This window comes from Ascoidea rubescens (genome assembly GCF_001661345.1).
Source record: "Ascoidea rubescens DSM 1968 unplaced genomic scaffold ASCRUscaffold_1, whole genome shotgun sequence".
Taxonomy (NCBI): Eukaryota; Fungi; Ascomycota; class Saccharomycetes; order Ascoideales; family Ascoideaceae; genus Ascoidea; species Ascoidea rubescens.
Genome location: NW_017962913.1, coordinates 222749 through 246186, shown reverse-complemented (window position 1 = coordinate 246186; position 23438 = coordinate 222749). Strand labels below are relative to the sequence as shown.

Sequence of the window (23438 nt, the reverse complement as noted above, 5' to 3'; positions counted from 1 at the left end):
GTGGATATCAACCCCATTATGACTGATATATAAATATGGTAAGTCCCAATAATCTATTGATAAAAAAAATATGCTTCAATTAATTGCCTGATATTTTATACTAACTGCTGAATTGTTCTCGTTTTAGTCCAATTTCACTGCTTTAAATCTAAGTGACGATGAAGGCAATTCAGATATTGAGGAGCACACCAAAGAGATTCAGATTGAAGAGGCCTATAAAATATTCCAAATTGCTTTAAACCATCAAAAGACAAAAAACTATGATGATGCCTTAAAACAGTACAAAATCCTATTCGATTTTGATGTAATTTCTCAGAACAATCATTATTTTATATCACCAAACATATCAAATTTAAGATATTTGGTTCACAGAAATAAAGGTATACTTAATTTTCAGATTTTAAAAGAGGAATTGAACAAAGTTTCCTCAGAAAATGTTCAAACAGGAACAGATATATCTTTTCAACCCTACAATTTTGGATTAAAATCTCAACACATTCAATCGATAAGGACTGCCAATTTAAATGCCAATTCGGAGAAAAATTTCAAATTTATTGAGAAAAAAATCTTTAATAAATCAGAGTTTCTCCTAAGCAAATTAAAAAGCATTTTATATCATCTTTTAGAAGCTTTGAAATACTCTTCCTCTGATGAAGATGATGATAATTTAACTCAATTATTATTTCAAATTTTTACATTTTTTGGAATTCAAAGAGCTTCAAGACTATTAATTGAGAATCAACTAAATGACTACGGAATTAATCGAATAAATTTACAATTTAACAATTTAATCAAAGATTATAAACTATTACTAAACGATTTCACTGACCCTAAATTGAATACTTTAAAATTAAAGAAATACAGTAGATCTAAGTTTCTGAAACAGTTTCACAAGTTAAACAAAAGATTGGATATTAAATTTAGTTTTCTAAGTGATTTAAAAAATAAATTTAATAAAAGTAAAGCCCTCAATCCCCTTAAAAAAGAAAAAACTATCTATTTAAAGTCTTTTTCTTGGCTAGATTTAATTGAAGGTATTGAAACTGCATACTCACTGGAAACTGATCATACAAGTGATAGCGAAATTGATTATCACAAAACTTTGAATGCAAAACAAAAACCCAAAATAGTTCATCGCTACTATAATTATAATTATGGCCAGGAAGTATTTTACAATTTGGATCCTTATTTATTTGATAACAAAAATATAGAGTTCCCTTTTTGGGATAAAACTAAATTTATCGAACAATTTATGAAAAATGATTTTGATAAAGATTCATCAGAAATTCAGTTATTAAGCTCCAGCATGGATTCCGATCAAGATAATAGTATTCTTATTATATCTGACAGAGAAGTAGAACCTTTAAAACATTTTAAAAACCGTGGTATTTTACTAGATAATTTGCTGAATTTTCAAAACATTAATCATAATAAAAAGAATGTCAATATTAACACCACCAATAATAATGATAATTCTAAATACAGTGATAATAATAATAACAACAATAACAATAACAATAACAATAATCAAACTCATGGCTCTTCAAAAACAAGAAGAGGCTCACTCACAAGTGAGAATCTTCCTCAAAGAACATCAAAAAGGTTTAGAGCACAAAAAGAAGATGTCAAAAATGATTTGACTGACAACGATTTTGAGCCACATTTTGAGTTTCTCAGAAAATTCGAATATTGCATGAAGCGTATAAACATATCATTTGAAAAAGGTAATATTAAGAACGATCAAAATAAAAATTTCCTAAGATTAAAAGGTTCACCTTTAGACTCAAATTCAAATTTAAGCTCAAATTCAAATTCCGATTTTGAATCACAATTTAAAACAAAGAACGACATAAGAGATTTAAAATTTAAAGATATAGTTGAAATATATTTAGAAGACGAAAAGTCGACATTGAAAAATACAGAAAATTTTGATGATCTTAATACCGAAATATCTATTGTTTTGCTTAGTTCGAAAAAAATTATTTGTGTTATAAACAAATGTCTAAAATCATGGAATAAAAATTATTCTAGATTCCTTAATAGAGCTGTCAATACTCTCAACGCCAACTCAAAAAGTAATTTTCAAAAACTATTTAAAAGTTCTACAAAAGTTTTACTAAGCGACATATTAGATTATTATACAAATCCAAATAACCAAGATAATAGTTTAAAGACTGCGTGCATCGAAAATCAACAAATGGTTAATGAATCTAATAAAATTATAACCGATCTTGTTAATGGCTTTATTAATGGTGATATGAATTCGAATTTGTATGTTTTAAGATTTTCAATTTTAAGGAAAATACTCAGTTGCTCATATAAAACAGATAAAAAAGTGTTTTTTCTCATTACAAATTTAAATTTTTCTGAAAAAAAAGCACTGAATAGTTTTTTGATTACATCTCATCTTCAAAAATACATTGATTTTTATGAGAACTTTATTTACAACTCAATCCACGATGATTTTTTGTCTTGTATTTCCTCAGCTGATAGAACAAAAGAATCTTGCAAATCATCTTTTTATGAACTCCTTTCAATATCGATTGCTATTTTTGAAAACTTGGTCGATCAATTTATTGATGTTTCTAAAAGCATATTTCAGACGCTAAAAAAAACAAATATTCTTAAAACATCAAATAGTTCGTTTTCTTGTCTGGTAACTGATCTTGAAAAAAAAAGATCGTTTTTGGACAGCAGAATAAATAAGTGGATTGAAATTTCTTCTAAGTTATTTTTTATTTATGAAATAGAAGATAATAGGGATATAAATTATGTCATATTGTTTATTAGATTCAAATGGGCAAATTTCAATTTTAGACTTGATTATATGAATGATGAACTATCCAAAAAGTCTACAGAAGAAGTTCATGAGGTTTTAGAAGAAAGTGGTGATATCAAGTTTTGCCAAAATACTTATTTGAAGAACCTTTTAATAAATATAAAAGAAAAAATATTGAAAAATGAATTGGATTATATTAACATACCTTATATCAATTATAAACATTTTCAGCCTCTCACTCTAGATGCTATTGATATGCAATTGTCAAAAATAACTGTTTTAACCAGCTTCACAAAGCTATTTAATTTTCAAATTCAAGATTCTTTGGATGATGTTATTAATATTTCTGAATTTATTTTGGAAGATAAACCGACAAATGCCGATTTATTTTCTTCAGAAGAATATACGCTGATTCTTTATTTTATAAAAAAATGTCCATTAGACATAAAATTGAAGTTTTGGCAGTTAATTTTTGAATTTCATTTCTTAAAAATTAAAGAAAATAGAAAAATAGAAAATTTTGATAATGCATCTCATTCAAAATCTTTGGAAACTCACTTCTTATCAATTATAACTTTAATAATGGATTATTTAAATTCAAAAGAATTTTATAATTTGTCATTTGAGAACAAGGCAATAGTTTTATTAAAACTTTTGTGTCATTATAGCTATTTTTGTGACTTGTTTACTACATATTTAAAAGAAAATTCATGGAATATTATTTCTGAATTAGTGATAAATAATATTTTTAAATATGTTCTTTTATTTATCAGATTTTTGCTTATTTTTCTTTTTCATGAAACAGCATCCTTAGTGATGCCCGAGAAGGTTCAAATTGATTCTAATTTTAAATTATCTTCTAATAGGTTTTATGACATGATTTTAAATTCATTTACAATTCTTTATCTTTGCTATAGGAACATAATTGAAGTTAGTTGCAAATCGAAAGCTAACAAAGAAACTTATTATAAAAATGCTGTGAGCTTGTTAAATATTATTCATGATTATGTTGGCTTTAATTATTTTTGTGGTTCATCTGGTGGTAAATTTTTGGAAATGGTTCAAGATATGTTAATTCGGGATTCATGCTATAACACCAATATGGAAAGCAATATATTTCAGCTTTTACATTGTCGATTTCATTTGGATTTAGGAAAAGAGTATTTTTCTCCTGCAAATCATCATACTTTGGAAACAGAAATTGACAGAAGTTCCGCTCTTAACTTGAACAAATATGTTTTGAGAATTGCTTTCCAAAAAAAGGATCCCTATTTTAATGTTCCAAGGAATGATCTTAAAAATGTTATTGATGAATTTTATAAGGTTATTAAAGATCCTCCTGACACAGATGAGGTGGTTGCTAGAGCTAGTTCTTTAGTCAGTACCTATCTTGATAGTTCGATTAGTGCAAGGCTCATAAGAGAGTCATTTTATGGATTATCTAAAACTTGTTTGCCAATTACCAGTTGCGATGTTCAAACCTGTGCTGATAATGGTTTATATTATGTACAAGGTGTAATTGCATTGGCTTTATTCAAAATAAGAAAAAGATCGCAACAAGGGAGATCGGCCGAGTTGGATATTGTTATCAAAATGTTTATGGCTGATTTAGGGTGTGGAACAAATAGAATTGAAAGCTGGTTGTTGCTTGGGCAGTCTTATGGCTACTTAGTTGAAGATGATTTGATTTGGACTTCTGACAAGTTAAACAGCGACAGAAAAAATTTTACCGCTATTCTTCAAAAAAAATCACTATTATGCTATTTAAAAGCTATAAGTATGTTTATTAATATGAGTGAAGAGCAAAGAAAAAGTCGTAAAGCAATGATTACAGTATTGTGGTCGTCTTTTGCAAAGGAATTGTATAATGCTTGCATGCAACCAATGGATAGGTTATGTTTTAGAATCACAACTCTTCCTAAATTTATGGTTGGACCAAATGGCTTTTACGAAACACATTATGAAAGGCCTGTTAATTATATCACAATTTTGAAAGTAATTTTATTTTCTTTTCAGTGGGCAACAAAACTCGATCCTTTAAATTGGGGAAACTTTTTTTTTTTATCGAAAGTTCAGTTTAAATTGGAAGAAGATCTTGCTCAAGTTTTGAATAATCTAATAACCTCTTGTGAACTATCAAATAAAAGTGGCTCATCTTCTGAGCCTATTATTGAACCACATTATAGATTATGCTCTTTATTATTCAAGTTAGTGAAGAAAAAGAGACTTTCCATAAAAAATGCTATTTATTATTTTAAAAAGGATAACAAATTTTTGTTAATGGACTTTACAGATGAAATAACCAATTTCGAACAGTTTTCAAATTTTTGCATAATGGCTTTGCAAAGAGTGATATCAGCCGATAAGAAAAAATGGCATCACAAGCCTAGGTTCAAAATTGCAAAAATAATGTTTGAAGTTTTTAATGATGATTTCAAGGCCAAAGAAGAAATGTTGCATCTTATATCATTAAAGCAAACCTCCAAAAATCTTGTTCCTATTTGGAAACCAGAGAATGAAAGACCCGGGAAACATTTTGTTTATGTGTATAAATATATTGATTTTTTTATAAAATTATTGATGAGGACAAATGATATGTTTACATTATTTGATTTATTGAAGAAACTTCGTCGTTTTGGTTCAAGTATGGTCAAACAATTACAAGTTTGGGAGTATGCGTGTAGTGTTACATGCCAGTTAATTAGAAAAAGAGCTAGCATTCCAGGGGATTATACTGATAGAGAGGTTTCAAATTTGATTTATAGCGAGTTTATTAAAGAGGCCAGTGATTTCAATGATTTCTTGGAGATAAATAAAGAAAAAGAAGTTAAAAACAATGCATTGTTATATTTTATGCTTTTTGAAATATCAAATATTAGGAGAATGAACAATGGATTTGCAACAACTTCATTTATTGATGATACATTCATTTCTATATATTTAAAACTTTTTTTAAATTTTAAAAGTCAAAAGAAAATGGAAGGCAATTATGGAACTAATGAGAATATTAATATGAATATGATGATTTCTGAGGGTGTTGCTGGGGTTGGCGGAGTTGGAATGGCCCAATTACATATTAAATCTAGGGTAGCAAAAAGGGATATTGTTCCTAGAGCATTAATTGTATTAAAAATTATAGATGGAGAGATTTCTGGTATTATTAAATCCGGAGTACTATTTGAAAAAGATTTGAAAACTCCAAACTTAAATGAACATAATGACAAGAAAGAAAGTATTAAAATGCAAAACAAAAAAGATATTACGGATGAGAATGACAAAAATGAAGAAATAGAAGAAATAGGAGAATTCATTGAAATTGACGATGAGGATAGTGGTGATAATGATGATGGTAACGATGAAAATAGTGCAGATTTTACTGATATTAATGCTGATATTAATGCTGATATTAATGCTGATAATGTTATTGAAATTGATATTGAAAACGAGGATGATAATGATAGTGCTGATGATAGTGATAAATATGACGATGTTGAAAATAGTGATGATAATGATAATGACGTTAATGTCATTGAAAATAATGATGATATTTATAATAAAAATGAAAATGAAAATGAAAATGGTCAGAGAACTGGTAAAGAAAACCGGAATAAAGATAGTGATGAAATTGAAGACAAAAGGAAAACTAGTTTGGGAAATAATATAGAAACTAAGAATAATACTGAAAAAATGAATAAGAATTTTATTAGAAATGTTGAAATTGATAAAAAAGAGAAAGATAAAAAAAAAGAGCAATACGAAGATAAAAAGGAAGAAAAGGAAGAAAAGGAAGAAAAGGAAGAAAAGGAAGAAAAGGAACGAGAAGCAAAAAAAATAATAGAAAAAGCTTCAGAGAGAAAAAATATCGAGCTTATAAACATTGAATCTACAGATAATGATATATCACTGAGTTCAATTGAGGTTTTGCAAATTAATGATAATAATGATGATCAGATAGATGATGAAAGTGATGATGAAAGCGATAATGAGATTGATGATAAAAGTGATGATGAAAGTGATGACGATGATGACAGTGATGTTGAAGAGCAAGAAAATGTTGTTTTTGAATCCAAACAAATTAACGATATATCTAAAAATAATGAAAATAAAAATGGAAAAGAAGGTGGTCAAGATGATGTTAAATTTCTTCAAGAGAAAACATTGAGACGTAAGACGAACTCATTAAATCTGAAAGTTGATGACTCATATAAAAAAATGTTATTGAAGCCTAAATCAGCCTACGAGGTTCTTCAAGAATTGAAACAAAGCACTGTTAGAGGAACAAGCAGCAGTCTTCCATTAAATAGACCATCCAGAAGCCGAAGATACCTGAGTCTAGCAAAAGTTCAACAGTTGCAATTTGAATCTGCCAGCAGTAACAATCATGCCAACAGTAATATAGAAAATAAAGAAAAGAAACGAAGACACTCTTACACAAGCGCAAGTGCAAACAAAAGCATCAACAAAAACCAAATTGGTTCAACCAAATTGCACTCACCTCTCAATAAAGCTCCTGGTGGGGAAAATGATGGTGGCAGGGAAAATGATGGTGGCAGGGAAAGTGGTACTGATGCTGAGAATAGCAAGCAAGACAACAATGAGAGAACACTTGTTGCTGGAGAGATGGCACTGATACAAAAACGCAGGAAAAGAAGCAGACCAAACAATCGATAATCGAAAGCTTCTGGGCAGGAGGCTACACCTTGAGAGTCTGTTTCAGCAAAGTCGTCTGTAGTAGAAATGGAGGCGTAGGAAGTTCGAGCATTGTGCTAGAGGAAGAGCAGCTCCTGGCACTTGTATAGGTAGGCATTTTGTAGATAACAACATCTGGAAAAGACAGCAGCTCTTGTAGAAACTACTGGTTTGATCAGTGGACAAAGAACTGGTCGAGGGCTGGGACAACCTCAGGAAACCATCCAACAAAGAGCAGTGGACTCTGAAGGCCTTTTTCTGCTGGCTTTTCTGGCTTTGCTGTTTCTGCTGCCTGTGCTGGACTGGGCTTCTCGTCTGCTGCTTTTCTTCCTCAGAGCCTCCATTCTCAGAAAGCCCTATCAACCTACATAAGCTTTGTGGGTCACTTCGTGATATTTGGCTACTTTTCTCCAGCTGTTCTGATCACTTCTTCCTCAACCACCTCAACCACCATAGCTGTCTTCGAATGCCCATCTTGCTATAAATATTGGTTGCATTACTTTATTAGTTTACTCTGCTGAGTTTCCTCTTGCCTGTCTTCAATTCGCTGCTTCAAAATTCGAAGAAATGGAATTTGCTCGTTCTTCATTTGAGATGATTCAACACAAACTTCAGAGATTAGCTCATCTAAAACTCAGGAACATAATTTTTTTTTCTCTAATACTCTTTTTGATAATTTTTTTTAATATTTTTGAAATAGCTGGTGATGAGGACTATTATATAAAGAATATTCAAGCCAGTTCTGATGACTACAATGATACCATCGCTGATTCAATTGACTATTTTAATTCAAATAATTATAATTTTGATGACGAGGATTCAAATAATTCAAAATCCTTCTTCCATTTTTTAAATCCTTTCTCTAATTCTGGTTCTAATTCTAACAAAAATACTCATTATCAAAACAAAGAATCAAAAAAACTAGATTATATAATCGAAGGTTATTATCAAAATTCCAAAATCGATTCAACCCAAGATTCTGATATTGACAATGAATTATCTTTAATAAATCAACAAAAACTAAAATCTATATCTCTAATCTCTTATTATTACGATAGAACTGGCTTACTGATTGATAAAGTAAATTTGTTTTTTCAAAATGTCTTTAATGCTATAAAATTGGCTGAACCAAAAATCCCTTCTTTAAGTGACAAATATAAGGAAAAATGCCCAACTCTTGGTTCTGATCACTCAAGCAAACCTTTATTCACTGAAAATTTCTTGAAACAATTTGTACAATTAACTCCTCATGAAGTTGAATCTTTAAAAAAGTCTCATTCGACCTTTTTGAAAAATACTCCAAACTCTATTCCAAAGAATTTAAAATATAGAGGCAGTGGCATAGTTTACGCTGGTGGTGGAAAATTTAATTGGTTAGCTTTATTATCCATCAAATCCTTAAGAAGATTGGGTTCCAAATTACCTGTCGAAATTTTGATTCCAACTCTCGATGATTACGAAATTGAACTATGTACTCAGATCTTTCCTGCTTATAATGCAAGATGTATTTATCTACCCGAAGTATTAGGTCAAAAGGTTACAAAAAGCTTTCAATTTAAAGGTTATCAATATAAAATTCTAGCTATATTGGCTTCATCCTTTGAGAAAATTTTATTACTAGACGCTGATAATATACCTGTAATTAATCCGGATTATTTGTTTAAAACTGACCCTTTCATCTCAAATGGGTTAGTAACTTGGCCAGATTTTTGGAGAAGAACAACTTCTCCATATTTTTACGATGTTGCTCAAATTAAATTAGGCAAAAGAGTTAGATATGGTTACACAACTTATGGGATTCACGACCCAGGTATTGGAGCTAAAGATGAACAAGATCTTGCAGAAGTGCCCTTACATGATAGAGAAGGCTCAATTCCTGATTCATCTACTGAATCAGGTCAATTGATGGTCAATAAGAAAACACATTTTAAAATGTTACTATTATCACTTTATTATAATTCGTATGGCCCAGATTATTTTTACCCTTTACTATCTCAAGGTAGTATGGGAGAAGGAGATAAGGATACCTTTTTAGCCGCAGCGGTTAAAACTGGATCAAAATTTTATCAAGTCAATAAATTTGTTGGAGTTCTTGGTTATGATAACGATGGAACGTTTCAAGGAACTTCAATGATTCAATCTGATCCAGTTGAAGATTATAGGGTGTTTAATAAAAATGATAGGATTCTTAAATTTATTAATGGCGGTAATCAAATTTTTTACGAATCATATGAGGAGGCAAACAAAGCGTTGAAATTAAAACTACAAGAGACTAATAGTAAAGAAGAAATAGTTTTAAAGCCTGCAGAACTCAAAATATTGTTTGTTCATTCAAATTATCCTAAATTAAATCCGGCTTTATTGAAAAAAAATAAAAGTTTACTTGATAAAAATGATAAAAGACATCGACATTATGGCAAAAATGATATTGAAGGATACGATTTAGAGTTGAAAATTTGGGAAGATATGAAATACTTTATCTGTAAATTAAAAGTACAAACTAAAGCGTTTGAAGGAATGGGGACAGATGAGCTTTGTAAAGAACTTGATGAACAAATTGAGTTTTTGAAGAGTACTACAATAGAAACTTGAAATGTTGATGTAAAGAGTTTTAGTTTATTTTTTGTTGCTGGAAAATATTTTTTTTCGCTTTTTGCTTTTTGCTTTTTCCTTTTTGCTTTTTGCTTTAGCTTTTTTTATTTTTGTGTGTTTTTGTTTGGGTTATTAGTAAAATCTAAGATAAGAGTGGACCAAACATTGAAAGGTATTGAATAAATAGGTAATGTTGATTGATTGTATACTATATAAGGAGTAATTATATAAAAAATAGTTTAAGCATCATTATATCGTTATCTTGTTGTAATATATAGGGTTATGAATTAAAGTTGATGATCTCCAATTTATAATTTATAATTTGAAATTTGAAATTTACTTTCAAATTGAATTGACTTCATTTTGAATAATTGATAGATTGTAATAGGAAGATTATAATAGGAAGATCATAATTTTGATAATTAAGCGGCAGAACCAGAAATGAAGAACCATTTATCAATGGAAGCATCAATTTTGGCATCGGGTAATGGATGAGCAGCACGAATTTGAGGAGTTGAGGTGTAAAAGGCAGATTTGGTTAAAGTGGTATTAGATAAGTTGATTTTATCTGGGGTAATGGAACCATTGATCAAATTTTGCCATGCCAAGTTACATTCATCAATGACATCTTGAGCATACTTTTTGTTTTTAGCTTCACCACTGAAAGCAAATTGATTTTCAGGTTTTCCATCAGGGATTTTGTAAATTCTGAACCATTCGTTAGTGGCTCTTAATAAACCAGGTAAATGTCTTTCAACATCTTCAATGTCATTTAATTTTGAGGCCAATGGATCGTTGATATCAATGGCGATAATTTTCCAATCGGTTTCACCTTCATCTAATAGAGCCATAACACCCAATACTTTGACTTGTTTGACTTGACCAGTGTAACCAATAGTTTCACCGATTTCCAAGACATCTAATGGATCGTTATCACCTTTAGCTTTGGTTTCAGGGTGGGTAGCATTTGGGTTTTCCCAAGTTTGAGGGAAAGCACCATAGTTATGTATATAGCCATGGTGAGGGAAACAGTTTCTAACAAATCTTAACTTGCCCTTTTTGGTGTCTTGCAAAATTGGATTTAAAGGTAATTCCTTTGTAATCTCTAATTTGGCGTTGGACCATCTTGGAATTTCGACAACCATATTGTAGATTTTCTTTGAAGCATCAGCGTACAAAGGGATATCATGGAATGGAGAAACAACCTTACCATCATCTTCAATGTAGACCTTGTAATCCAAGGTGTTTTTAGCACCAAGTTGACGAACACTGTAAACCATTTTCATAAAATGAGAAATGAGTCAAAATGTAAAGCAATATATACCAATTGAAAGACAATAGAGAGCAAATATCGGGCAACAAAATCGAAGATAGTTAAGCTGCAGACGAATTGAGTAGATTCAGTAAGGAACCAGAAATGAAGGAACAAAGAAATCACAAAAGGAAAAAAAACAAGAGGAATTGAAATAGATTTATATTCAACACCAAATAGCGGGCGATGGTTGGATGATTGGAAGAAAGGAAATTTTGTCCTGGCGTGGCCCAAAGCGGTAATAAATAGTCAAAATTCCAGCGTTGCGAAATTGTCAACGTGGCAAATTTCTTCGCGGTTCCAGCCTGGAGATTCAAGGTTTTCGCAGATTTCTCCAGCCTGCCCAAAATAGCCACCGCTTCATTTCACGTGAAATGCAGCATCAGCGCCACACCACTGGTTTGAATTTATGCATGTGGATGCCGAACGGTGTGTCTACCCACGGTCATGGTTACTAATTGCCGACGTGCGATTGGCGGAGGATGTAAAAGTGTCCAAAGCCACTCTTGATCAGAAATAGGTATTGTTAGTACAATAAAATCAATATTGACATATCAAAAATGCAAAATCTAATAATCAATTAACATGTGCAATACTAACAGTGTTGGATGCTTTTTTTTTCATCGATAAAACCAGCGTGGTATATCACCTTTAAAATCAAACAATGGCAACAAGAATCCACTTAAATCTTTTCCAACGGTCAAAATGGAACCAAAAGAATATGATGAAGAATTGTTGAACTCTCCACTTGATATCGAAACATATTTTTCTGTTTGCAACTCAGTTTTGGCAGCTAGTATTTATGAAGCAGTACGCTTTTATTTCTCACAGTGATAATGTTTCAATTTTAAATTTATTCAACTTTGCTATTGATACACCTAAAATTTACAGATCCACAAGAGAAACTGGAGTGAAATGGTATCATATTTGATAACATAGTAGCAGCATTTTGAATGTGAATATAAGCTTGCAGCAAATTTTCTATTGTTCTGCTGCTAGGTTTACAAGGAATTGCGGTCAAACTAGGAGCAGAAGGCTTATATATAGTATACTAATGGTAGAACAGCAAGAACCGCAGCTCTGGTATTATGCAATCAAAAGCGGATCCAGAGTGAGATGCATCAGATTACATCATCCTTCATAATAATGCATTTCTCATAATTTCTCACTGATTTTTGACGTGACGCACTTTGATTTTGTCCCAGCGTTTTTCGTTTAGAGGTCAACCAATCGGGTCGTGTTCCACGTTTTCAACAATTTTCATTTCCACCACTTTCCGATGTTTCCTTACTTCAACCACCTCTCACTGATATTTCTCAACATGCCCATACAATCACTCAAGTATGTGTACTTACTTTATTGCAAAAGCTATCTATGAACTCAAGGTCATTTAATATGTCACCCCATACTGTTATAGTTCATTAATTATTAATCATCAACTACCTAGACTTCATTGTTCCTTTACGGTCTCGAAACGAAACCAAATAACTTTATTAACAATTCAATTCACGAAAATGTTTTAATCACTTCAATTAAGCTATTGACACTAGTTACACTGTTTTCACCAATAATTTCGATATTTTTTGATCTGTGTTCAATCTTAATTTCTATCTCAACATATTTGTTTTTAATTGTGTGGAACAAAATGGAACATTCGGATTTGCTTTTTGACTTAATTATTATCTATTAATCAACCATGAATCATGATTCATGATCGATTTATAATTTCTAAAAAAATTATAATAATTATTATCGAGTTTAACTTGAGCAGTTTAACCTTGAGTGTTATGAATATTATGAATATTACGAATATTATAAACATTGTAAATATTATGAATATTTTGGATATCATGGATACTATGCATAGTTTTAATTGTTTTCAAGTGCTTTGTTCTTGTTACTAATCACTTCACCAATTTCAGTCATTTTGGTTTCAATTTATGGTATTACATTAGTAAATTTTTAACAAACTCGGATTCATTCAATTCGTACCACAACTCAACATTTATTGTCCAATCTCTCATACTATTCTTCCTGCTCATTATCCCTTTAATTTAATATAAATATGAGCCAATTTCTGAACTTTTTTCTATTAAATTTATTATTTTTTTACTTATTATTCTTAATATAGTTTATTCAATACTCCAATTAATCAGTACTAATACATTACCTGAATAACAACCAATCACTACCTATTCAAACTATTCTATAATATTAATAGTTTCAATTCAATTCAATTCAATCCAATTCAGTTCATATTATATCCATTAATTACTCTTAATCATTAACTAATCAATTAAAATGGCTTTCATTGCAAGAGATAATGATGCTATCGAAATCAATGAACCAACTGGTTTAGATATGCACATCACCGAAGAAGGTTCAAATTGGTTATGGGCTGCTTTCTCCTTATTTACCTTTGTTTCTTTAATTTATGCTGCTTTATACATCAAAAATCATTTCAAAAAGGATTCACCCAAACCTTTCTTAATCATCGCTCCCTTATTATCGAGTTTAATCTTAGCTTACACTTACTTCACAATGGCTTCAAACTTGGGTTGGACTGATATCCAAGCTCAATTTAATCACACTACTGTTGATAACTCCTCAGTTACTCCAGGTATTAGACAAATCTTTTACTCGAAATGGGTTGGTTATTTCTTAGCTTGGCCAACTGTCTTATACTCCTTTGAATTATTATCTTATCCATCTATAAAAAGTTTCAAAAATGTTACTTCTTTATTATTTGAATTGGTGATGACTCAAATCTTTGTCCTTTCATTATTAATCTCATCCTTAATTAAATCTTCTTATAAATGGGGTTACTTCACTTTTGGTACTTTCTCTTTATTATTAGCTATCTTTACTTTGGCTCATAGATTAACCACAATTCAAAAGCAAAACAAAAACGTCTTGTGTGTTTTCTCATTCTTGGCTTTATTATGGATTTTATACCCAGTTGCTTTCGGTCTTTCAGAGGGTGGTAATGTCATCGAACCAGATTCCGAAACCGCCTTTTATGGTGTCTTAGATGTTCTTCAATTTATTGTTGTTCCAACTATCTTATCCTTTATTCACAAGAAGCAATCAAAAGAAAACAAAGTTGAAAACACAACCGGAAAAGAGTATGACGACTCTGAAGCCAGAAACTCAGGTGAAACTCTTCCAAATGAAGTTGCCTAATTAACAAACTAATTTTTTAACTGTTAACTTTTTCAATTTGTTTCGATTTTTTACCTTTTTTTTGCGATTTCAATTTTTATCTAAATTCCAATCTTAATATTACGAATTAATGTTTTTAGTTATTCCTTCTCTCTCTCCCTCTCTCCCTCTCTCCCTCTCTCTCTCATTTTTTTCTTTTTGTTATTTATTTGGCGGATATTTGCCGGCAGTGGTTAACCTCTTTTAATAGAGTTGATAATTTAATCTTTAATTTTTAATTTTCTATCCTTTATATCGTATTTTTATTTTCTTGTTTTTAACGAACTTCCTTCAAAAGTAACAAACAATGCCTTGAATATAGAAAAATTTAAACTACCCATCAATTACCTACTTATTGAACTAACAAAACTGTAAAAATATCATATCCAAGGTACATCATATCCAAAGTGATCGATAACCTAATAGTAATAAAAGGTTGCTCGATGAATATAATTAATAGCAAACTTATATTTTTATTGAACATTTATAATTGGTCTTTTAACAATATTGGTTTAAAGGAAGTAACTTTAGGGTTCAATGCAATATTTGCTCAGTAACTGTAGAAATCTGTATTAAATATGCAAACCATATACAGAACTTTCCAATATCCGTTGCGCGGATTTTATGGGAAAACTTTTGAATTTCACTTATAATCTGATTGTTATCAAAATATAAAAATACTGATGATAAAGAAATGTTTAATTTAATAAGTAGAAATCCATATTTCAACAGATCTCATAGCTCATTCATAAGATTGAAATCTACTTTAATACCTCGTTTGTCGGATTTAATCTCAAATCCTCCATCGTTCAATCAGAGTTTGAGAGTTAGAGGTTGGGTAAATAAAACTCGAAAACATAAGAAAACTTCTTTCATAAATATTAGTGATGGTTCTCTTTCTCTGTGGGTTCAAATTGTGGTAGATAATGATTTAGTGGACCCTGATTTACTTAAAAATTTGAAAATTGGTTGCTCAATAGAAGTGGAAGGATACCTTGAAGATCCCAGTGACAAGCTAAAAAAGAAATTGAAAACTTCAAATGAAACAAACTCGAAAAATCAATCTAATGACCAGGCTGATAGTCAATTAACAAAAGATTCCGAAAATTCATTTAATTCAAAAATTGAAAATACTAGTATTGTTTGCAGTAAGAATGGAGTGGGTTTGATTGGTAGTGTTGATAACGATTATCCATTGGCAAATTTTAGACTTCTCAATGATTATATTAGATCTTTACCAACTTTAAAACATAGAACTGGAAGAGTTGCTTCATTATTTAGACTTAGATCTGCTTTGGATTACAGATTACATGAATTTTTCCAAAAAGAAAATTTCATTAAAACAAACCCTCCATTAATTACAACTTCTAATTGTGAAGGTGGGTCTGAAATTTTTCAAATTGAGAGTGCTGCTAACATAAAAACTTTTCAAAAAGATGTATCTAAATATATAAAAAAGTTTACACCAAATGAGAAAACGAGTAAAGATGAAAGTGAATCAGTTGAAAAGTTAGAAACATTGGATGCAAAACCAAAGCTTTCTCATTTCTTCAAAGATGACTCATATTTAACTGTTTCTACCCAATTACACCTAGAAGCATTAAGTATGGGTCTTGGTAATGTTTGGACATTTTCACCATCTTTTAGAGCTGAAGAGTCTGATACAAGAAGACATTTATCAGAATTTTGGATGTTAGAAGCTGAAATGGCCTTTATTACCGATGTTCGTCAGTTAACCGATTTTTGCGAAAAAATGTTGAAGTATTTAGCAAGAACAATAGTCGAAAATAAAACTGATCAATTTATGATACTAGATGACCTATTTGGAGATCATTCCAGAAGAACTGATGAAGAAAAAGAAAGCGCATTAGCAGCCATCAATAAGGTCCACAGTTTAGAAAAGTTTCCTGTTGTAACATACACCCAAGCGATCAAAATATTGGAAAATTCGAGTGAAGATTTCAAGTTTGGGAAACCTCAATGGGGAGATGATTTAAAATCTGAGCATGAAAAGTATTTGTGTGAGAAAGTTTACGACTCCCCAGTCTTTGTTATCAACTATCCAAAAAAGCTTAAGCCATTCTACATGTCAGTTAACTCTGATAACAATACTGTGGCATGCTTTGATTTATTGGTTCCTGGTGTTGGAGAAATAATAGGTGGGTCTATCAGAGAAGAAAATTATGACTTGCTCAAAGCTGAAATCACAAGAAGAAAGATGAAGGCGAAGGATCTAGAATGGTACTTGGATCTTCGAAGATTCGGCAGCGTTCCGCACGGCGGATTCGGTTTAGGGTTCGACAGATTGATTCGATACTTCGGGGCTGCCGGTAACATCCGGGATGTTATCCCGTTCCCCAGAGTTCAAGGAAAATGCCCAGCATAAGGAGATAAATATGTAAATAAATTATTATTCTTTTTGAGAATATTGTAGATATATTAGTTGAATAGATTGTACTTTTTTGTGCTAATTTGTAATGTATATCTTTCTGTAGATGCAAGCTGCTTCGAAAATCCCACTTATTTCATTTTCTGTGAGATTTCTATCATTTTCATTAAAAGCTGCAACAAGAAACCCACCAGATCTGAGATACAATTCAATTGGTTTTTTGGAACTAATATTTTTCGTATTTTTATTTTTTTCATCTATATGTATTCGTTTCTTCCTAACCAATTTTGAGGGTAGTCTATGGAAGCACATGCAAACACCAGATGTAAATTTCACGTCAGAAGCTTTACTTTTGATCAATATTCCAAATTCTGAACTTAAAGACCTATAATAAATATTGGACTCATTAAATTTGTCATCAAATGAAGTTGTACAATGACTTCCCAAAACTTTTGTAATAACTTTTTCTTTATCGATTCTTTGAAGTTGATTTGCAAATTTAAAATTTTCAGCATCAATCTTATTTTCTACAGGAAAGCAATTTGAGGGGATTTGATAGGTTTCAGCAATTCTGATTTCCATTATGAAAGCATAACTTATGGAAAATGTTTTGCAATAGTGTTCACATAATAGATTAGCGGCAAATTTGATTTGGCCAGCATCAAATAATAGTTTCCAAACTTTTTTAGCTTCAATTTCTTGATTAGTTATTTGAGACTTGCTCAATCTAAAATTATGATTTTGAGAATATTGACTACCTGAGCCATCTTTTTCAAAGACAGGAACATTAGTTAATAGCTTTGTGAGTTTATAACTTGTTGGTCTTCCAATTTTATTGATTAATTTTTCAGTATTTGAAGATGATTTTAAACAGTTTTGATTTAATTTATTAGTGGTGGTTGGATTGAAAGGTGAATTTAAAATTTCCATTACCTCTTGGGCTAAATTTTTTAATAAGGATAATTGGTTTTGGTCAAATTCATATCTTGGAAAGACATCAAATATTGAAAATACACCAATTGGAATACCCAATTTACTTAATAATGGGACACCAACGTAAAATCTGATATTGGGCATACCTTTCACAAAGGGGTTATTTTCGAATCTCCAATCCTTGGTGGCATCCAATAATAAAAAATAGTCTAATGACAAAAGAGCATGAGCATCAATTGATATACTTCTAGGACATTCAGTGATACCAAAGGAGTGTTGGTATTTAGCAATTTGTCTCTTTTGATCAATTAAAGATATTGAAGCACCAAAGCATTGAAAATTTCTACAAGCATTAGAGATTAACTTTGTGAATTTTTTTGTATCTTTCCATTGTTCATAATCCATGTAGTTGTGAACTAATCTTAGTCTAATTGATTCATTATAACTTTCTGGAGGTTTCATTAAACCAATCCCATGAAAACATGGAGGACAGGGCACTGAGGATAAATTCCATTTTCCTTTGCTATAAGCATCTAAAAAATGAGCTGGTGTCAATGGAGCTGAGCTAATTATTGAGTTTTGAGTATTCGGAAACCCAGATTTTTGGTTTTTGTATACCACAACCGGTGAATGAGATGGATTACTGAGACTAAACCAATTCAACAAATCATTAAGAATCAAAAATTAGAAGAAAATTGATAAAAGTTAAAGATGCTCTTGTTAGTCAAACCAATCGCTAATAAAGACAAAAGATAGATGGTGTTAGGTGGTAGATACAAAGTTCTCCTGGAGCTTTCACTTGAATTTTGAGTGGAGGACTCAATGATTTTCTTCTTCTTAAATGGAGATCGAACATCCTTCTCTTTAAACGTGGATCCTGTGGATCTTCCTGATCTTTCATTCCCAGCAATGGTATTGGAGTGCCTTGTCATCTCAAGAACAAGAACAAAAGCAGATAAAAATAAGCAGGCTAATAATGTAAAATATAGCGAAATTTCATGAGCAGGTAGGAACCAAAAAGAAAAACCAGACTCAGCACAATCGCCCCCAGAAGCCTTAATATACTGCGCAACAAAAGACCTCTCTCGGTGTAACGCAAACGAAGAGTGCTTCTTCTGCTACTTCTGCTGCTTCTGCTGCCATTTTTTTGTGTGACCCAAAAAGCGGTGCGAGACCACACGAACGGATCGCTTTCCGTCGCCAAACTAGTGTGGGTTTTGTTTATATATATATTTCACCTTCAAGAAACAACCATCAGCTCTCTTCACGACCTCATTCCTTCTGCAATTCAATGGTACATCACAAGCTCATCACCACCAAAAGAAACAGCAATGCGCTGGATAAGAAGCAGCTGAGCCTCGAGTTGTTTTTCAACTTCAAACCCAAACCCATAAAATCCAATATTTCTATGCTGTATTCTCGGAATACTTCTCGGCTGACAATAACTCAACAGCGATCTGTTTCTGCTTCAAAAAAAGACGAGTCTCTGACTAGTGGTTCTAGCTTCTATTCCCAAGAACTGTTTAACTTCCAACCCTTTGTTCAAGCAAGTCAGGATTTGAATGATGGTTTCAGTGAAGAACTAGATGATGATTTAATAATACTTTCTGAAAGAAAGCCATCCAATTTAACAAACTCCAAATCCTTAGCTCCACAACGACTTGAAAAAATTAATAAGAAAATTGAACTGATAAAATCTGCAGGCGTTGTCAATCTTTACAACAGTTACCAAAAATCATCCAACGAATCGAATAGTTTAAAGCTGAAAAGTAATAATTACATTGATTCTACCTCGGAAAACGCTTCGGTTTACAAATCTGCCTCACTATACCCAAATACCACCTTAAAAAAAAGAAAACTAGATAGCGCTGATTTGGCATCTATCTATGATGGTTTAACAACGTCGAGGAAAAAGAAGTCTTTAAATTTTTTGTCTCAAAATTCAAAGAAATCGTCAAAATCATTAACATTAGCTCCTCAATCAAATGAAGTCGTGCTTAGTGAAGAACAACAAAAAGTGATAGAATTGGTGATGCAAGGAAGTAATGTTTTCTTTACCGGTCCTGCTGGAACAGGTAAATCTTTGCTTTTAAGAAAATTAATACAGCTATTGTATGAAAAATATGGTAGGTTAAGAGTGGCTGTAACTGCTTCCACAGGATTAGCTGCTTTAAATATAGAAGGCCAGACTTTGCATCGTTTTTCTGGAATTGGGCTTGGTAAAGGTACTGTGGACTCTTTATACAAAAAAGTTATTAAATCTCAACCGGCTAAACAACGTTGGCTAAGCACAAAGGTTCTTGTTATTGATGAAATTTCAATGGTTGACGGTGATTTATTTTCTAAATTGTGTGACTTGGGTCAACGTATTAGAGGAAACAATAAACCCTTTGGTGGAATTCAAATTGTTTTAACTGGAGATTTTCTTCAATTGCCACCAGTACCTGATAATAATAACGCTTCATATAATGCGAGAGAAAAACCTCTTTATTGCTTTCAATCTTCTAAATGGAAAAGTATAATTACAAGGACAATCCTATTAACAAAGGTTTTCCGTCAACAAGGTGATCATGATCTAATTAATATGTTGAATTGCATTAGAACTGCACAATTAAACCCTGAATTAATTGAAAAATTCCAGTACTTGAAAAGGCCTGTTGAATATAAAGATGGAATACAGCCAACCGAGTTATTTCCAACAAGAAGAGAAGTGGAGCAGGCAAATCAACTCAGGCTTTCTAGTTTACCTGGTAAAGCATTTACTTTTGAAGCTTCAGATGTAGTTGATCAAAAATATGAATATTTGAGAAAAAATTTAGATAATGTCATGGCGGTTAAATCATTGGTTTTAAAAGAAGATGCACAAGTGATGTGCCTTAAAAATAAAGCAGATGATGTGGTCAATGGATCATTGGGTACAATTATTTGTTTTACAACCAAACTTTTGCAAGTAAAATTTGTTGAAATACTCAATATTGATTTTGAATATTTAAATGAAAACCAATTGAAATTGGTTCGTGTTTTAAACTTGTGTATTGGGGTAGGGACGATAAATCCCAAAACACAGGAGGAAATCCTGAATTTAATTGCCAAAACAAGGAACACCAATTCAGAAATAAAGCCATTGCTTCGTATAATTCAAAATGAAAGTACAACTTCAATTGCACCATTAGTTAAATTTGAGAAACAGATATTATTGATTGAAAAAGAAGAGTTTACAATCGAATTCAATAACCCTAAAACTTCTTTAACTAGAGTGCAATTGCCGTTGTTGTTATCATGGGCGATTTCAATTCATAAAGCTCAAGGACAAACATTAGATCGGGTTAAAGTTGATTTAGATAGGATATTTGAAAAGGGACAGGTTTATGTTGCACTATCAAGAGCAGTTTCAAGCAAAAGGTTACAAGTTTTAAATTTTAAGCCAAATAAAATTATAGCTAGTGATGATGTGACGGAATTTTATAAGAGTTTAGAAAAATTTAGCCATTAGATGATATAGTATAATATAGCACAGATAGTTTATCATAGCGTATTATAGTGTATCATAGTATAGTATAATATAATATGATATATGATAAGAAATGATATGATAAACAAATGAAAAAATCTACAATTATAAAATTGTTATAATGTATAAATTATAGATTATTGACTATTAAAGCTTGAGTGATTGATTGAAATCATTTTTTATCCTTTGTACTGCTTTCTTCATCAACTTTTTCTAAAGGAGTTGAATTTTTGGCAGCAGCTAATGCAGCAGCTCTTTCTTGTCTTGCTCTTTCATCTTCTAAAGAAAGACGCAAGGCCAATTCTAATTCAGGATCAGCACCATCACCAAAATTGAGGAAATCGTCGCCATCCATTGTGTAATTGTTTGCGTTGTCGGAGATAATTGGAGAAGTTTTAACAGCATCATATAGTAAAGTTGGACCAACTGGAACAGAAACAATATGGCTATTGTCATGGTTGTTAACTGTAGAAATGAATTTTGCTAGTTTAGGATCATCTAGGGATTCTTCGCCGAAACATATAAAGTCAACAGCTATGTTGTTTTTTTTCATTCTTTTAGCCAATTTTTCCAATTCTCTTTGGGTGTTATTAACGGGACTACCAATAAAGACTATTATTCTTTGTTGTTGAGATTTATTTTCACGATGTTTTAAAACTAAAGCAGCAACTTGAATACCTGTCGTCAATTGAGAAGTTCCATGAATTTTGGTTTCATGAATTCCTGCACGTATTTTACCGAGATCATTTGTTAAAGTGCTTAAAACTTGAGGACCTTGGCCGGCCATTGCTAATAAACCAACAGTGCTTTCTGGGTTTGAGTCAGTCTTTGCGTGGAAAATAAAATCTACAGTTTCAAGCTGAGCTTCGAATCTTGTTGGAAAGTAATCACCATTTCTCATGTGTTCTGAGTTATCAATTCTAGAAAAAACAACAAAAATTAAATAAAAGGAAATAAACAAATCCAATGTATCAAAAGAAATGCAGTCGACTATCGGAATTCATTTATAGTATTTTTTTCCAGATATTAGTAGTTGATCAGTAAATGTTAGTAGCGAACCCCAAAATAGATGCAATTGAGACAGAGCAAAAAAAAAAGAAGGTATACCTACACTATCATAGTAGCTTCAAGAACCATTTTGAACGTGTGCTTTCTGAATTGTCGTCTGGAGCTGCGTGGGAAGAAGAGAGTGTGTAGAACTGAAGAAGGACCTGGAGGATATACCTGTATCCACCAGGCACTTTTCGTTCGAAGTGGCAACACTTAACACTTCCTCGCTGTTTCCCACACATTACCCGGCTCACTCGAAAGCAACCACAGAAACGGCGCCGCGCTTTTGTTTATGTTTTGTGAGTGATAGAGATGAGAAAGCACTCTGAAAATGGTCTGCTAGCGACCAGCAAATCTTCTGCTGAGTCTTCTGCTGAAGAGACAGCTACTTCTGGACCCCATTCTGCGTCTTGGTGATGTGCCGGTCCTTTGCGCTTCTTAACCGCAGTCTGATCCCCTCGTTGTTTCCAGTGTTACTGAGCTGGGTCTGGTTGTTCGAAAGCTGGATTTGAGGTAGCTTCTGTCTCGTTTGACGTCTGGGGTGTCTTTGAATGCCATTTCTATTTTGAAACCGGCTATTCTGATGCATAGAAATTGTTTTTTGCTGGATGAGATTCTGTTTCAAGTTTCTTATATCGGCGATTAACGTTGCAAAATTTATTTGTTTTGTTCTCTCAAGCTGGATTATGTCTTTGATCTTCAATGATTTGAACTCGTTTGGAATACGGTTCAATCTGTATTTCAATCTTTCCTCCAAATTATCTGCAATCTCTTGATATTCTCTGGCCATTGCCTTTTTCCTTTCGCTGACTACCCGCAACAGTAACGAATCGTGGTTAGTGTTTCTCTCTTACATCTTGTGCATTGAACAATGAAAACATACTATTGAGCTCCAATCTCTCAGCCAACTTGTTTCGCTGCTCGGGGGTAAACTTATTCGCCATGATCTAGCCTGTGTCGTGCTCCAAACGATCTGTATCAC

The 23438-nt window shown here is 31.8% G+C and overlaps 8 protein-coding genes across 8 annotated transcripts; 4 read left to right on the top strand and 4 right to left on the bottom strand.

Moving 5' to 3' along the window:
• Positions 1–35: 35 nt before the first annotated feature.
• On the top strand, positions 36–7450 carry HIR3 (Hir3p; the record flags this gene model as incomplete). The annotated part of the gene is made up of 2 exons (XM_020191389.1): positions 36–38; positions 128–7450. The coding sequence occupies 2 exons, from the start codon at positions 36–38 to the stop codon at positions 7448–7450; spliced, it is 7326 nt and encodes a 2441-aa protein (XP_020049637.1).
• A 1107-nt stretch (positions 7451–8557) lies between these two features.
• ASCRUDRAFT_27725 (alpha-mannosyltransferase) lies at positions 8558–10045 on the top strand (the record flags this gene model as incomplete). Its single annotated transcript, XM_020190015.1, has 2 exons — positions 8558–9631; positions 9704–10045. Coding segments are annotated over 2 exons (1416 nt in total), but the record flags the coding sequence as incomplete, so codon positions are not given.
• A 437-nt stretch (positions 10046–10482) lies between these two features.
• Positions 10483–11340, bottom strand: IPP1 (inorganic diphosphatase IPP1; the record flags this gene model as incomplete). The annotated part of the gene is made up of 1 exon (XM_020190131.1): positions 10483–11340. The coding sequence occupies one exon, from the start codon at positions 11338–11340 to the stop codon at positions 10483–10485; it is 858 nt and encodes a 285-aa protein (XP_020049635.1).
• A 2342-nt stretch (positions 11341–13682) lies between these two features.
• Positions 13683–14447, top strand: HSP30 (Hsp30p; the record flags this gene model as incomplete). The annotated part of the gene is made up of 1 exon (XM_020190057.1): positions 13683–14447. A coding segment is annotated over one exon (765 nt), but the record flags the coding sequence as incomplete, so codon positions are not given.
• Positions 14448–15267: 820 nt separating this feature from the next.
• Positions 15268–16959, top strand: SLM5 (asparagine--tRNA ligase SLM5; the record flags this gene model as incomplete). The annotated part of the gene is made up of 3 exons (XM_020190246.1): positions 15268–15580; positions 15671–15979; positions 16088–16959. The coding sequence occupies 3 exons, from the start codon at positions 15268–15270 to the stop codon at positions 16957–16959; spliced, it is 1494 nt and encodes a 497-aa protein (XP_020049633.1).
• An 81-nt stretch (positions 16960–17040) lies between these two features.
• ASCRUDRAFT_5341 (GAF domain-containing protein) lies at positions 17041–18827 on the bottom strand (the record flags this gene model as incomplete). The annotated part of the gene is made up of 2 exons (XM_020191124.1): positions 17041–18538; positions 18673–18827. 2 exons carry the CDS (start codon positions 18825–18827, stop codon positions 17041–17043), a joined length of 1653 nt encoding a protein of 550 aa, XP_020049632.1.
• Positions 18828–21578: 2751 nt separating this feature from the next.
• On the bottom strand, positions 21579–22543 carry RPN10 (proteasome regulatory particle base subunit RPN10; the record flags this gene model as incomplete). Its single annotated transcript, XM_020190179.1, has 2 exons — positions 21579–22326; positions 22518–22543. The coding sequence occupies 2 exons, from the start codon at positions 22541–22543 to the stop codon at positions 21579–21581; spliced, it is 774 nt and encodes a 257-aa protein (XP_020049631.1).
• A 298-nt stretch (positions 22544–22841) lies between these two features.
• On the bottom strand, positions 22842–23400 carry ASCRUDRAFT_67438 (uncharacterized protein; the record flags this gene model as incomplete). Its single annotated transcript, XM_020191388.1, has 2 exons — positions 22842–23266; positions 23340–23400. 2 exons carry the CDS (start codon positions 23398–23400, stop codon positions 22842–22844), a joined length of 486 nt encoding a protein of 161 aa, XP_020049630.1.
• Between the last annotated feature and the right edge of the window lie 38 nt (positions 23401–23438).